Below are 14,397 nucleotides of genomic sequence, written 5' to 3'. Positions count from 1 at the left end.
ATACGAATACATTTTAGATAATTATATTCAAGCATATCGGACAAACAATAATTTTATTTTAATTAAACATTTTAATTGAAAATTTTTATATTTTTAATTATTTTTATAAACATCGTGATAAATTTAAAAAATGAATTTGTGGAGCCAATATTTGATTTGAATTTTTATGAAGAGATCTTCAATCACATTGTAAAACATCACTACGTACCTACGTCAGAAATAATTTTAACATGTTTTTTATCTAATGAGATTACATAAATGCAGTGCTAAAAAAAAATATATATATATATTTTTTTTTATATAAGATGAAATCAGTTCAAGAAGTTTTCGTCGCTTGAAAGAATGAATTAATGTTTATTTTTAGCAAAAAAAAACTTGATAATTAATGAATATAAACAATAAAATTTCCACAATTCTCGTTTCACTACGTCATAGTCATTGATAATTGCATTTTTTTCCGTTGCTTAATTTCTCTAAGTCTTTTCAACGTAATTTTACTTAAATAGCTACTTCTCTATTTTTTGTTAGGCATTTTCGCAACACGTTTTTTTTTTCTTGATCTTTTATCACTATTCACCCATATAATATAGATGATTTAAGTTGCGTTTTTTTTTTTTTTAAATATTTTTTTAAATATTATTATTTAGAAATATGTCGTAGCACAACATATTCGTTGCGTTACAATATGGCTGCCATGTTCACAATTTGTGATGTATCTTATTTCTTTGTACAGGCTATAGTTTTTAAATTATATTTAGTTTCGTGCGTCATGAAACAAATCGTAAAAATTTCTCATGATTCTTTTTTAAAAAAATGTACCAATAAAAAATATTTTGAAATTGTATTTAATGAAATAATGTTTTAATAAATTGATCTACAGATGACACAATACAAAACATTTTTCTTGCATTTTTTTTTAAGATTTATTTATAAATAAATATTAGGCCTAATTCTATTAACAATAAAGCCTAAATTATTTAGGCCTACTACATTATAGGCCTAGTATTGAATTGTCAAAATTTTGTTTTGCTTAATATTTAAAATTGATTGTGAAATCCGATGGAATTAAAGATGGAATTACAGAATTAAAATGTAAAATATCTATGATCATGGCAGTATATATTTGATTGACTTATCATTATAATACTTGAAATTCATTTTCTTATGATTTACAGTATAATTATTGTGATATGCAAATTTGTCAAATCAATTGTAATATCAAAAATAATATCTCAAGTTTAATTTTGCATTTTAAATTTTACTAAAAAATTTCTATAAAATCATAATTATAAAAAAGAATTGTTAATTATATTGAAAATAAATTAAATAACATTGTACATTATCATATATACTTGTATATATGGTCTGAAAATTATTCGACTCTTAAATTAAGTTATATGAATATTGTAAATTAATAATATATATATATATATATATAATTCATATAAATATAATGTATATAATCAATATGAAGATAGAAAATCTTAATGTTATAATAATGATAAAATGAATAGCATCGACTGCACTTATTATGTAATATTAAAAAAATATTAAAAAAAAAAATATTAATAAATTTTCAATTTTCAATGAAAGTGAAGATTATTAAGATTATTAAATGCGAATAACAGAATTTTTTTGCGTACAATTTTATCAATATATATATATATATATGTATCTGTATATATCGAAAATTTTCTTTCATACTTTTATTAATACTTTTTTCCCTATTGTTTCAACATTATTCGTATTTGCTTAATTTTATATTAAATTTAAATAATAAACGGAATTAAATAAATTTTTCGATACAAGGTTCAATCTAATGTATTGTGCTACCAGAGCACCTGTATTATTAATTTTATTACAATTGTAAACTATAACAAAAGTGAAGTCAATGCGCTGAATGAAAAATGTATGAAAAAACAAACGTAAGTATTTCTGCTATTGTAAAATTATTTGTTTTTTACCTTGATAAAATATTACATATTGTATACGTGAATTGTTAAAAACTGCCCTTAAAACATTTCCTGTTTGTTCCTTTATATTTATAAATTATATACATATAATAAAACTAATATATATATATATGTCTATCTTTAAAATATATGCAAATTTATTTTTTAAGTATCGTGAAATTTTTAAATTTATAGTTTATAATATTTTAAAAATAAAAAGTGAATAAAACTTTTTGTTTTATTTTTTGAAAAATTATATCTTATAATTTTTACGTATACGTAATTTATTGACAAATATTTTTCAAATGAATTTGAAAGTGATATAAATAATATAATATCGAGTAATCGAAAAACGAACCGGAAATATTATCGATCATGATTCGACTAATGTTCACCAGATGGCGCCTAAGGTTTTCAGGCGTGTCGAAAAGCAGTCGCGCTTGCGTACTTACATATGTTCATCGTGTTCGTCGTTGTGGTGGTTACGGTTCAGAGATAGTAGTGTGCAACAGTAGAGTAGGACTTATTGCATTAAAGCATTTATGGAAAGTGAGCGAAAGTGATAGAGTGCCATGATAAAGTTGTACGAGTGGACAATTGAATCTTATAATTGAAAATTCAAAAAAAAGGTGCGTTCACGATAAAGGTGTCGAAGAAGTGATTCGTGATTGGTGAATCTTAGACGGCCATTATTGTGCGCCATTCGGTCTCCGGTGCAGATCCGCGCAGCGAAAGGGCAGATGCCCTTACGCGGTTCGTGTTCCCATTGGTGGGTACGCGTTAATCTACCCGGATCGACACATTTGGTGAGATCCGGTAGTATTTCTCGAAACGTATTCTTGAATATATTAAATTTAAAAAATATAAAGACAAGTAAATCAACCACCTCCTGTGGAAAGCGAGTCTTTTGATAGTCGACTCGATAGTTGTGTGATCTTTGTCTAACAGCAACAGTAGCAACCGCAGCGCCGTCAACAACACGACAACGATAACGACGACAGTAGCGCCATCAGCGCGACCGCCATCGCAGCGAAAAGAAACAGTATTCCTTTGAGGAAAGAAGAAATGCCTGTAGGTTCGCGATCAGTGGCGCGACCAAAGATGGAGGCCACGTCCAGTTTGTAACACGCAGCCAAGTCTCGTTCAAAGCGCACCAACGGAGCCACGAAGCGCTCCTCGAGTCGGCTGTCCAAAGTCGCTTTTGCCCCGTGCTACTTTTCTTCGTGAGCCCCGCGAGGCTGGAGAATGGAGCTACGCGTTGGAAATAAGTACCGGCTCGGACGGAAAATCGGGAGTGGCTCCTTTGGCGACATTTATCTAGGTAATTTTTTTATTTTCGACATTTACCTTTTACTTAGATTTCCCCCACTTCCCTATAATCCACCCGTCTACCCACACGACGGTTACATATTTGCCCTACGACATGCATGAACGCGCCAACTCCCCCGTGCATATATATATATATTTTCTTTTTCTAACTGCGTGACTGGGCCTTTGGCCTTTTTGTCGTTTCTCAGGTACCAATATCTCTACCGGCGAGGAAGTCGCCATCAAGCTAGAATGTATAAAAACGCGGCATCCGCAGTTACACATAGAATCGAAGTTCTACAGGATGATGCAAGGTGGTGGTAAGTAAATTTTCATCTATTATTTATGCTCCACCTTGATTTTCCATATTCTCGTGTATTTTGAAACTTATATACCGTCACCTGAGAACTGTCAGAATTTTGTGTTTGTTGGACAGCTGGTTGGTCTGGCCACTGAACCTTTTCTCTTTCTTTCTCTCTTTCTCCCTCTCTCTTTCCTCCCCACCCCTCTTTCGTCTCCTTGCTATTCCTTTCTTCCTTTTTCATTGTCTGTTCTTTGTGACAATAAGGAACTTTACCGTTTTAACGTTTACATATTTAAAATTTATAATATAAATTGAATAATTCCAATTAATTCCAATATCTAATGTACGAGTTTTTTATATTTTCCAATCTTATACTGAAATATACATAAATAAAATATATGTTATAAGCATTAATTTATTTTTTGTAGACTAGCATCGATGAATAATATTCCGTAGATTTTAGCGTTTTGGACATGTCATCGACATAAAATTATTTGAAATAAATATAAATATATTATCTCTATTTGTTCTAAAAATTTTTATACAAAGATTTCATTAGAGAGATAGATATCTTCGTTGCAAATCTTATCTATTGTTAACATTCTTACAAATTCTTACAAATATTAAATACTGATCCTTTTATAGCTTTTGTCTAATATATTTCCAACAAATAAAAATCATTAAAAAGATTATTATTTTGTATATATTATGCGAAATATTTTAAAATAGACGAAATAAAAAAGTTAATCTTGCTTAATATTTGTATTATTGCATAAATTAATTTGTTGTTTAGTGAATTTTATGAAATTACTAATTAATTATCAATTTTTAGAAAATTAAATGATTTGATATGATTTATAATTCCTTGCAACAATGATTGTGGCAAATGATTGTGTTATATGTTGGCATAGAAAAAATATTTCATGTCTAAATTAGGCTTGTATATAGGCCTTTAAAAATAAAACGCGATATGACATATATACATATAAGTCTTAAAATTCATATTGATATGATCAAAAAAACTTTTTATTATAAATGAATAAGAACAATTAAAATAAAATAAAATATACTATAAATAATATCATAGAATATAATATAATATTTAAATTAAATTTTTTATTTTAATATTTACGGTAAAAAGTTAAGTTTATTTTCATATTAATATCCTCAATAATTGAATTATATTTTGTTTTTTCTTTCAATTAAATATAAAATCAATATCTATTATGTTATATAATTTATCTTGTAAGATAGCATGCAATATCTGAATTCTAATATTTTAAATATATTCATATTTTTAAATATAAAAAATGAATATTAAATGAAAATATGAATTAAATGTCTGAATATCTATTACCATATAATTTTATCATTCCATTTTTTATGCAATAATATTACTTGTAAATTAAAAATTCAATATTATATGAATATTTGGATATTTCATATTTGGATAAATTTTTTATTTGTAAATTTTAATACAATTCAAATATAATATATATATATATATATGTAATATTATCAAAACATATTTATCGTAATATTTCAGTTGGAATACCAACTATAAAATGGTGTGGTTCAGAAGGTGACTACAATGTAATGGTAATGGAGCTACTAGGTCCATCATTGGAGGATCTATTTAATTACTGTTCAAGAACTTTTTCTTTGAAAACAGTCTTGCTTCTCGCCGATCAATTGGTAAATAATAATTTTTTGAATTTGAAATCAAAATATTTTTTACATAGAAATATCTATTTTTTATTCTAATTTCTTTGTTTGTTTTAATGAATTGTACACATGAAATGTTTAAATGAAATTTATTTGTAATAATAATTTTTTAATAATGAATAATACTTGCACTTATTTATTAATAATAAAAGATACATTGTTTTATCTTGATCATTTTTATTTCTTTTACATAACATATATAAAAAAATGAAATTAGTTTATATTTTAAAACAATTGGAAAACAAATGATTACATATGTAATTTTATCTTACTTTATTGAAACAAGAACATTGATTCTGTTTCTGTAATACCATTATAATTACAACCATATGTACAATAATGTTCAAAGTTCAAATTGTGATTATATGCAAGTATTTATTATTCTGTTTTTTGTTACTGAAATAAATTACAATATAAATTACATTCTTATCAACTAACAATTGTGTCGGCTGATAAGAAAGCTTTCTTATTCTAACAAAAACAGTAAAGCAGAACTAAAACTGATATATAAAGCTTTATAATAACTTAAAATCTTTTTAACAAAAAATGATTTTAAAAAATTTAAATGTAGAATTCATTAAAAAAACAAAAAAAAAAGAAGTATATTCTTGAAATTTTTCTGTTATATTTATATATTTTTTATTTATTAATTGTGAATTATTATTAAAAACTTTATTTTACTATTATATCCTGATTATTTTTTTTTATACCAATTATATATTTGTATGCAATAATAATACTGATCATAATTACAAAAGTATAAGTTGAATGTGACATAAATTTTTTTCTCTTCTTCTTTTTATCATATAGTCAATACCAATACTTTTTACAGAACACATTATCGCATCTTTTCTTAAGTATTTTTTTTTTCTTACATATAATTTACAATTTGGAAAAATGATTTACAAAAAATATTCTTTATATTCTGACCACAGATAAGTAGAACGGATTATATTCACAGTCGCAATTTTATCCATCGAGACATCAAACCAGATAATTTTTTGATGGGCTTGGGAAAAAAGGGAAATCTCGTATATATTATAGATTTTGGATTGGCCAAAAAGTATCGCGATGGCCGTACTCACAAACACATACCTTATCGAGAAAACAAGAACTTAACAGGAACAGCCAGGTTTGTTTATCAATGTATTAATTTCATTTCCATTATTCCATCTTACATTAATTTTTGCCTAGTATTTTAAAAAAAAAAAAATATCAACTTAACGGATTAATAGATACGCGAGTATTAATACACATTTGGGAATTGAACAATCACGACGAGACGACCTTGAATCCTTGGGATATGTCCTTATGTATTTCAATAGAGGTAGCTTACCCTGGCAAGGTCTGAAAGCGGCAACTAAACGACAGAAATACGAGCGTATTTCTGAAAAGAAAATGTCTACACCCATCGAAGAATTATGCAAGGGTTATCCTGGTAAATTTTACCAATTATTCTTATGTTATCGTTACAAAAAAAAGTAATCAATATCATACAACTCTATATTATATTACAAATAAATATATTTTGTTATTATAGTTGAGTTCGTGCAATATCTAAGGTATTGTCGAGGACTACGATTCGAGGAAAGGCCGGATTATTCGTATCTTCGGCAACTTTTCCGGACGTTGTTCCACGAAGAAGGCTTCACATACGATTACGTCTTCGATTGGAATAGGCTGAAATTCGGTAACGTGAGGCAACAAACATTGTCTTCGACGCAGCAAACACCGATGCAGTCGCAACATACGAACGCAGCGCTGCCCTCTGGGACTAATAATGATCAAGAGCATCGATCTAGGTTGGTGTCTCTCGTCACAGAATGTAATAATATATCCGCAAATCGCGGACCGTTTCCGTATGAAATTAGACGTGAAAATGTTCAGCAATCGCATCTCTCTCTCTCTCTCTATGCTGTCTCTCCATGCATATATAAATAGCATGGTCATTTCATTACCCAGCGCGTTCTATTCTTGGCGGGTGGGTCAATGAATCGGGAAATAGTCCTGTTTAACAACATAAATATAACCAAATAGATCTACTTTTTTCTAACTTGTAAAAACTATTTACACCTTGTTATATTCTTCATCGAATTATACATCATTTAATTAATGCTCTTTTATATTTATACAATAATATTAGAATATTAGATAAAAATCTGTAATATTACCATAATCGAATATATATCTCCTTTTTACAGACCTTACACCCGGCAGTGTTTGGCAAACATATCAGTGGGGACGGTGGGTCCGACTGTAGGTGGAACGACTACAAATTTGAGAAGCATGCGGCAAAAACGCGAGGCGATAGACGCTCTTCGCGATCAGGACAATCAGGAGAGCGATCTTCAAGGTAAACCACAGTTCTACCCAAAATTATCTTCTTCTAAGCCGGTTATAACCCAGCAAAAAATGCGGCCCGAGCTAAATCCGCAGCTAAATAGCAACGAAACGCCACGCGCGAATCCGTGTCAGTTCAGTACGTTCAAATCATCGCCGGCCCGAGTGGCGCCGGACATTGCGAGCCCCCTGGACATTGGGGGCCTGAATTTAGGCCCCCGCGAAACCACTTCTCCGAGCAATAATCGTGCGAACTGCACCGCCACGCCCCGTGACTATTCATCGGTGACTAACAGATTGGCTGATGGCGAGGCTAGCCCGAATCCATCGTCGTTTCGTCAGCCCGATAAACAGAGTTATTTTTTTCAGTCGTATAAAACCGAGAAAAACTTCGAGATGATGATGATGTTCGATCGTCCTGTTCACGACGAAAAGAAAAAAGTCGACCACGGGGACGATGTCGCGGCATCCGGTGGCTCGTTGAATTGTTTCAGTAGCGTAGAGAAGGAGAGAGGAGGCGATCACGACGAGAAGAGGTTGCAAAGGGGTTGCACGCTCGGGGCAGGCCGCCATCCCCACAACTCCACCCACGACGCCCGCCGGGATTCCGGCAACGTGGAATTCCTTGAAAAGGAGGGCGAGATTTTCAAGATAAGCAGCAGCGAGTTGCTGCAAGACGCCAAAAAGAAGCGAAACTTCTCCTTCAGTAATAAGGAGAAGACCCACAGAAGTTTAGAATCGTTGGAAAGGAGCATAGATCTGTCTGCTAAAGATTCGAAAAGCTTGGATCTGTTGTTCGAGGAACGGTCGAAGGCATTTTTTCACGGGAAGCAAAGAAGCCTGGATTCTTCCCAGAAGTCGAAAAAGTCCATGGATTCGTCCGCCAACAAAGCGCGAAAGCGGCCGAATTTCTTTCAACGTGTTCGAAGAAGCTGGCATTTTTTACTCATGCAGCGCAGAATCAAGCAACGAAATAAATATGAACGGCCGCTGAGCGGCCGGGAAAAGTGCGAATATTTTTTGCGTCGACTCCATAAAAATGATTCTCTGTCCGACCATGATTCGATCCGTCATTCGCGGGCAGAGTTGAATCTAAGTTTTTTGTCCAAACCCGATGACGATGCGAAGAAGGATGAATCGATCTCGAACGAGAAAAAAGATGAGAAAGAAGCTAAAGTTGTGATGGAGGAGGATGCTATAATTGTAATGGAGGATGTTAAATTTCGCGTAATGGATGAGGAAAATAAATTACCCGATGGAGGAGGAGATGTCGTTGATAAGCCACCGGAAGAAAATGATGAAAAGCCCCCGTTGGTCACTGAGAATGATATCGCACAAAAATTACAAGAAGTGATAGGGACTGAAAAGAAAGAGCATATCGTTGATTGGGTGGTCACCATAGCAAATTTAGATGCTTTGAGTCATGCCACCCGTTCCAACGAATCTGTCAGTTATGGTATATTGCACGGTACCCTTGGTATATTGAAGGGTATCCTTTTTGATATTTTTCTCTGTGTATGCATCTAATATTATTTTTGTACGCAACTTATATTTATCAGAGATCTTACATCACGCATAAGCACGCGATGAGCAACTTTTGTTATTCATATTGATATGTTTTTTTCGTATGTTGTTATGCCAATTTTTTTTCACACCTTTCATTCACTGTGTCAGGGTCGATAAGGGTTACAATCTCCACTCTTTCTAGTTTCACTCACGGGGACAGGTGAGAATTATGACGTTGGATATCACAATGAACAAATATTACTGAAGCTACTGTTGCACCAATAGCACTTCTATTGTTTAGAATTAAGATTAATTCTACCTTTTCTCATGACCTGGAAAAAAAAACATCGACATTGCAAGCCACGTACTATTATACTCGTCGGGTTGTGTCATAGAACCTGTTTCAAGGTATCCCGTTTCTAAACTTCGCGAGCTTTCACAACACTGCTACACAGTATACGAATATTTTTTTACAAAAAAAATTATAGAGAATATCCTTTAAGAGCGCACAAAAATGTAATCGTTAGATTTGTTATTTTGTATCGTTGAATTTTTTCGATCTCTTACAACTATTTTTAAGATAAAGTATTTTTATTGTGTATTACTGCCATTTTCAAATCTCTTTAAAAAAAAAGCTAAATATTTTTTGATACTTTCTACTTTTTCATATATATATCCGCCAGCCACAAAACCCACCGTTAACGAATCTTTCTTCCGATTCGATGTATAAATCTCGTTTTCAAAATTGTTAAGTGAGAAAAAAAAAAAATAATATGTGGACCCGTCCAACATGTTTTGACTAATAAAATGCCTTTGAAAAGAAACGCCTTTATATATTAATGACTGATTAAACGTAGTAAGCGACGAACGATCTTCGTCGGATGTACAGAGAGCCAAAAAAAAAATAAAAACTATCGAATGGCATAACAACGTACAGATATAGTCGATTCGCGGAAAAAAAGGTGTAACTCTCTTAATTAACGAGATATGCATTCACCAAGTTTATATATTTTCATATAATCGTATTACATAATATTACCAAATACTCGCGCATCGTGGCGTATATATATATATATATATACATATATATCTTTATTATAGCGAGAAAATAATGCGACTGAAACATTTCAACGATATCTATTCGGATGACATATTTACTTCGTCTCCTATCGATATGTTTATTATGAGTCAAGAACACGTGATGCTTTTATTCTATCATATGCGAACATTTCTGAAACGTTTCTGTGTATATGAAACGTAAATTATTTGAACAAATGTCCTTCGAAATAGAATTTGTGAGAAACGAAAAGTACGTTCGTCAAACGTGTTGCATTTCATATTCTCGACGTAACGCGATTCGAGGGCGCTGTTGTATATCTGCACAATGAACAGGATTTACATCCATGAAAGGAATATTCGAGCATACTTCTAGTAAATTTTTATATCGTCGAAAGTTAGTTTTGTAAAAGTGTTATTTCCTCCCCCCCTTTTTTTTTTCTTTTTAATCGTTACATTATTCTAGCATTATTCGCTAGAAAAATTCGAAACGCAATTTATAATGGTATTCGATCGTATCAAGTGTCATGGAAATTTCAAAATTCGCCTTAACACTTCGATTAATATTTCAAATTGTTATTATTTCGTTTACAAACGCGATAAATCATCGAAACTTTGCTCGAGCAAATAAGAGGTAAATAAAAATATGTATGGAATAGTATATAAATAATATATAAATAATATATTCGGATCGAAAATGAACGTATGCGAATTGTGAGCCTGAAGATATTATTTTGCATCGAACTCGCATCGTAATTAATAGATAGCTTTACCAGATATTGTCATGTTTGTTTGTATTGGCAGTTTTCCGATTGTTTCATCGCGATATCATTTACCAAACATTGTAATCGTCCACAGCGTTTCTTGTCCTTGACGCGTACATTTGCTTGCTCTCTTTTTAGAAAGAAAAGGTGAAAAGAAAGATGGGAGTTTCTTACACACAACAAAGATACAATGGTATAAGTTAATTTTTCTTACGAGTATAATAGAAAAATTATAAATAATAATTTTTTTCGTAACTGCGTAACGTATTATGTGTTGTTTTCGAGATTCCGGCGCGATGGAAGAAGCAAGAATTTTTTTATATGAGAGGATTAGTTGCCAGGGAATGGAATCTATAAAAATTTCATTTCATTCGATCGCTTCGATTATTGCAAAAAAAAAAATTGTTTTCTCTGTTGCTAGTGTATCATACAGTAAATATTTTATAACTATATAAAATAACTATTTAAAAAGAACTATCTCTCTTTAATGTAATCTAATGCAAAATCAAAAAATCTTTGAAATAATGCAATACAATAATAAAATTTTCAGTTTCTATTTAACAAAGCTATAAATATATTTGAGTTTTTCTCATTAAAATAAAATTAAACGTGATATAATTTGAATTATATTTACATGTGTAATAATAATTTTATTCATTAAGTAAATTCCAATTATATCACGTTTGGTCTTGTTTTAATTAGAAAAACTTTAAAAATACATTACTAAAAATTTCATTAAAAAATATTTTTAAATTTTACTATTTGCATTAGTATTACTTTATTATTATTTTTTTTTCTCTCTTTCATTTTATATATTTGGCAAAAAAATATAAACTGACTTTGAATCATATTAAATTTGGATAATTTTAATTCAGATTTTTTTTCAGAATTACATTGGATATTTAATATTTACTGTATTTCATTTAAAATATGATTTCATTTCAAATCAATTGATTGTTACACAGTACAGTTATACATCTCTTTTGTATCATGATCTAAATTTCCACTAAATTAGATTATTTTTCAAAAACACAGGTCGCATTTAAACCTCTCATATATCCTTTGTTCACAGTGAATCGTTGCTTGTTCACTCGCAGTGACTGAACCAACGAAAAGAAGCCCCTCGAGACCGAGAAAGGTTACCAAAGCATAGATAGAGACGCTAAAGTATAGTTTTTTTTTTTTCTACTTCCTTTAGCCGCGCGAAATGTAGTCTTGAAGAGGCTTCTTTCGTTTCGACAGGTCTTCTAAAACTCTGATGTTCGATGACTTCTTCCTAGCACACTGGATCACGAGCATCGTCGTTATTTTTTTTCTTTTTCTTAATTATATATATACATATATATATATATATTTTTCTTTTTCATTCACTTTAATCTCTCTTTTCTCTCTCTCTCTCTCTCTCTCTCTCTCTCTCTCTCTCTCTCTCTCTCTCTCTCATCCAAGGAGCTTTCGCAATTGTGTATCTGTTTGTAATCATTCTATTTTTTAATTGATAGTGACGATGGTGATGTTGATGATGATGATGATGATGATGATGAAGAGAAAGTAGCAAATAAATGTTTTTCCATTCAAGGACTGGTCTCTTTATTTATTTCACCACATTGTTCGATAATCCTCATCAAAATTTTCTTCTCACTTGGCTTGAATGGAAAAACCTACTTGCAGCATTCCTCGAACAAATTAATAAATAATCTCGATTTGATATCACGATCGCGAATATCCATCTTTTTTTTTTTTCCAAACATTTTTTTAACTATTATTATTTTTTTTTTTTATCGATCGTATCGCATCATCCGTCTTCACGAAGGCGCATTTTACATTTTTCGCCTTTTTTTTTTGCATTTTTTTTTTTTGGATTTAGAATTTTTTCCATTTCAATTGCCAAGCGTGAAAACATTGTTCGTCATCCCTCTGTCTATCATCTGATTTCTCTTGCGTAACAAAAAAAAAAAAAAAAAAAAAGATTAAAATATTTCGATCGTAAATTTTTTCTTCTCGCAGTTTTTTTTTTTTTTTACGCACGATTCGAGAGAAAAGAAAACTTTCACGAATAAATAAAAAAAAAAAATAGATTTTCAACACGAATTTTGATCCTCGAAAATTGATCGATTATTCTTACAATCAGATTTCGAAGTAACGTAACAAAGGTTATACAATACCATAATGTCTGAATACTTTGGAGGATCGATTTTTCCTTTAGTCCGCGCCAACCAGCCAAGAAAGGAACACAGTTATTATTGTTTTCAATCTGAATTCGATACCTGGTAAAGTAATCGATAGAGTTCAAGAAAGCGTCGGGATATAAATACATCCAGCGTATTTTATTCTGTACTTGTAAAGATAGATTGTAACGTATTATAAGTATTTTGCAAGCGTTTTTTTCTTCTTTTTTTTTTTTTTTTACAATATAAAATAACAACTCGATTTAGTAAATTCTTTTCGAAATTAAAAGTTGATAGATCACAGTTCTCTAAAACGAGCCACATATAATGTCTCGTCAAACTTGTTTCAAATGTGACGCAAGATCCTCGTATAAGTATAAGCTGCGTATACGCCCATTTAAGAGGCATCTAGTTTTGAAATGCGAGCATTGTTTCTAGTTTTTTACTTCCTTCTTCCGTTTCACATTGTCGTATACATGATCCAACAAGGATCCGTTACAATGATTACGATCAAAATAATATTTGAAAGTTTTTATTAATTTAAAATTGATTTATTAAAATTTTTTCACATTTGTGAAAGCTTCTTCATCATGTAAAAAATAGAATAATTCGAGTATCTATCTAGAGAGAATATCAAAATGTAATTAATATTTAGTTTTTTGGGTAATTAAAATCGAAATTGCATTCAAAATGGAAAGAAGAAAATATGTTAAGTCAAATGTTCAGGGATTGTATTTGCCAAAACAAACTATTCCATTTCTATTCTAAAAATATTAAAATTAATCTAAGTGAAATTAAGTTTTGACTTTATAATTAGAATTGAAGATTCTCAAAAAATAATTTGAGCCAGTTTAGTACAATACAAATTATATACTTAGTTATTTTAATTTCACTTTTTCAAGATATCTCATTTGTTTTGTTATATAAATAATCGTTAATTTAAAACAAAATCTTATTAAAACTATTCAAAACTTTGAAGATAGATTTTAGACACTTATTTATATAAAAAAATATAGAGATTATTTCTATTCTACTTTCAATTACATAGTTAGGTATAATATTTATTAGTTATAAGCTCACCATGTGATTCAAAATCAGTCATCATCACATATCCAAAATTTGATTTTATTTTTGTCGACATAAACGTTTATAAAGAAAGTTCACAAAGATGAATTGTGATGAACTTAAGAATTTGAGAAAAATTTACTTTTTTTTTTCCCCACAAGGGGAATTGTTGAGCATATAACGAATAAATATTAGAAGAATATTGGAAAGAT

General features: G+C 30.3%; 2 protein-coding genes across 8 annotated transcripts in view; both read left to right on the top strand.

The window, feature by feature from the left end:
* Positions 1–2,346: 2,346 nt before the first annotated feature.
* Positions 2,347–14,397, top strand: part of LOC412108 (casein kinase I) — a 28,993-nt gene continuing 16,942 nt past the window's right edge. For 4 of the 7 annotated variants that reach the window (XM_006558957.3, XM_006558956.3, XM_026443767.1 and 1 more), the window contains exons 1-7: positions 3,031–3,273; positions 3,470–3,580; positions 5,111–5,259; positions 6,225–6,421; positions 6,525–6,727; positions 6,830–7,091; positions 7,491–7,642. In XM_006558957.3, the coding sequence (XP_006559020.1) occupies positions 3,198–3,273; positions 3,470–3,580; positions 5,111–5,259; positions 6,225–6,421; positions 6,525–6,727; positions 6,830–7,091; positions 7,491–7,642 (1,150 nt within the window). In that variant the 5' untranslated portion in view covers positions 3,031–3,197. Of the gene's footprint in view, positions 3,274–3,469; positions 3,581–5,110; positions 5,260–6,224; positions 6,422–6,524; positions 6,728–6,829; positions 7,092–7,490; positions 7,643–7,998; positions 8,472–14,397 lie in introns of those variants that run through there. The other 3 variants (XM_016914939.2, XM_006558959.3, XM_006558954.3) reach the window with 3 other exon arrangements.
* LOC113219100 lies at positions 7,649–10,822 on the top strand. The gene has a single exon (XM_026443766.1). The coding sequence runs from the start codon at positions 7,702–7,704 to the stop codon at positions 9,154–9,156; it is 1,455 nt and encodes a 484-aa protein (XP_026299551.1). The 5' UTR covers positions 7,649–7,701; the 3' UTR covers positions 9,157–10,822.

Source organism: Apis mellifera, linkage group LG11, assembly GCF_003254395.2.
Source record: "Apis mellifera strain DH4 linkage group LG11, Amel_HAv3.1, whole genome shotgun sequence".
Classification (NCBI taxonomy): domain Eukaryota; kingdom Metazoa; phylum Arthropoda; class Insecta; order Hymenoptera; family Apidae; genus Apis; species Apis mellifera.
The sequence above is the reverse complement of the archived record's forward strand: the minus strand, read 5'-3'. Positions and strand labels throughout refer to the sequence as shown.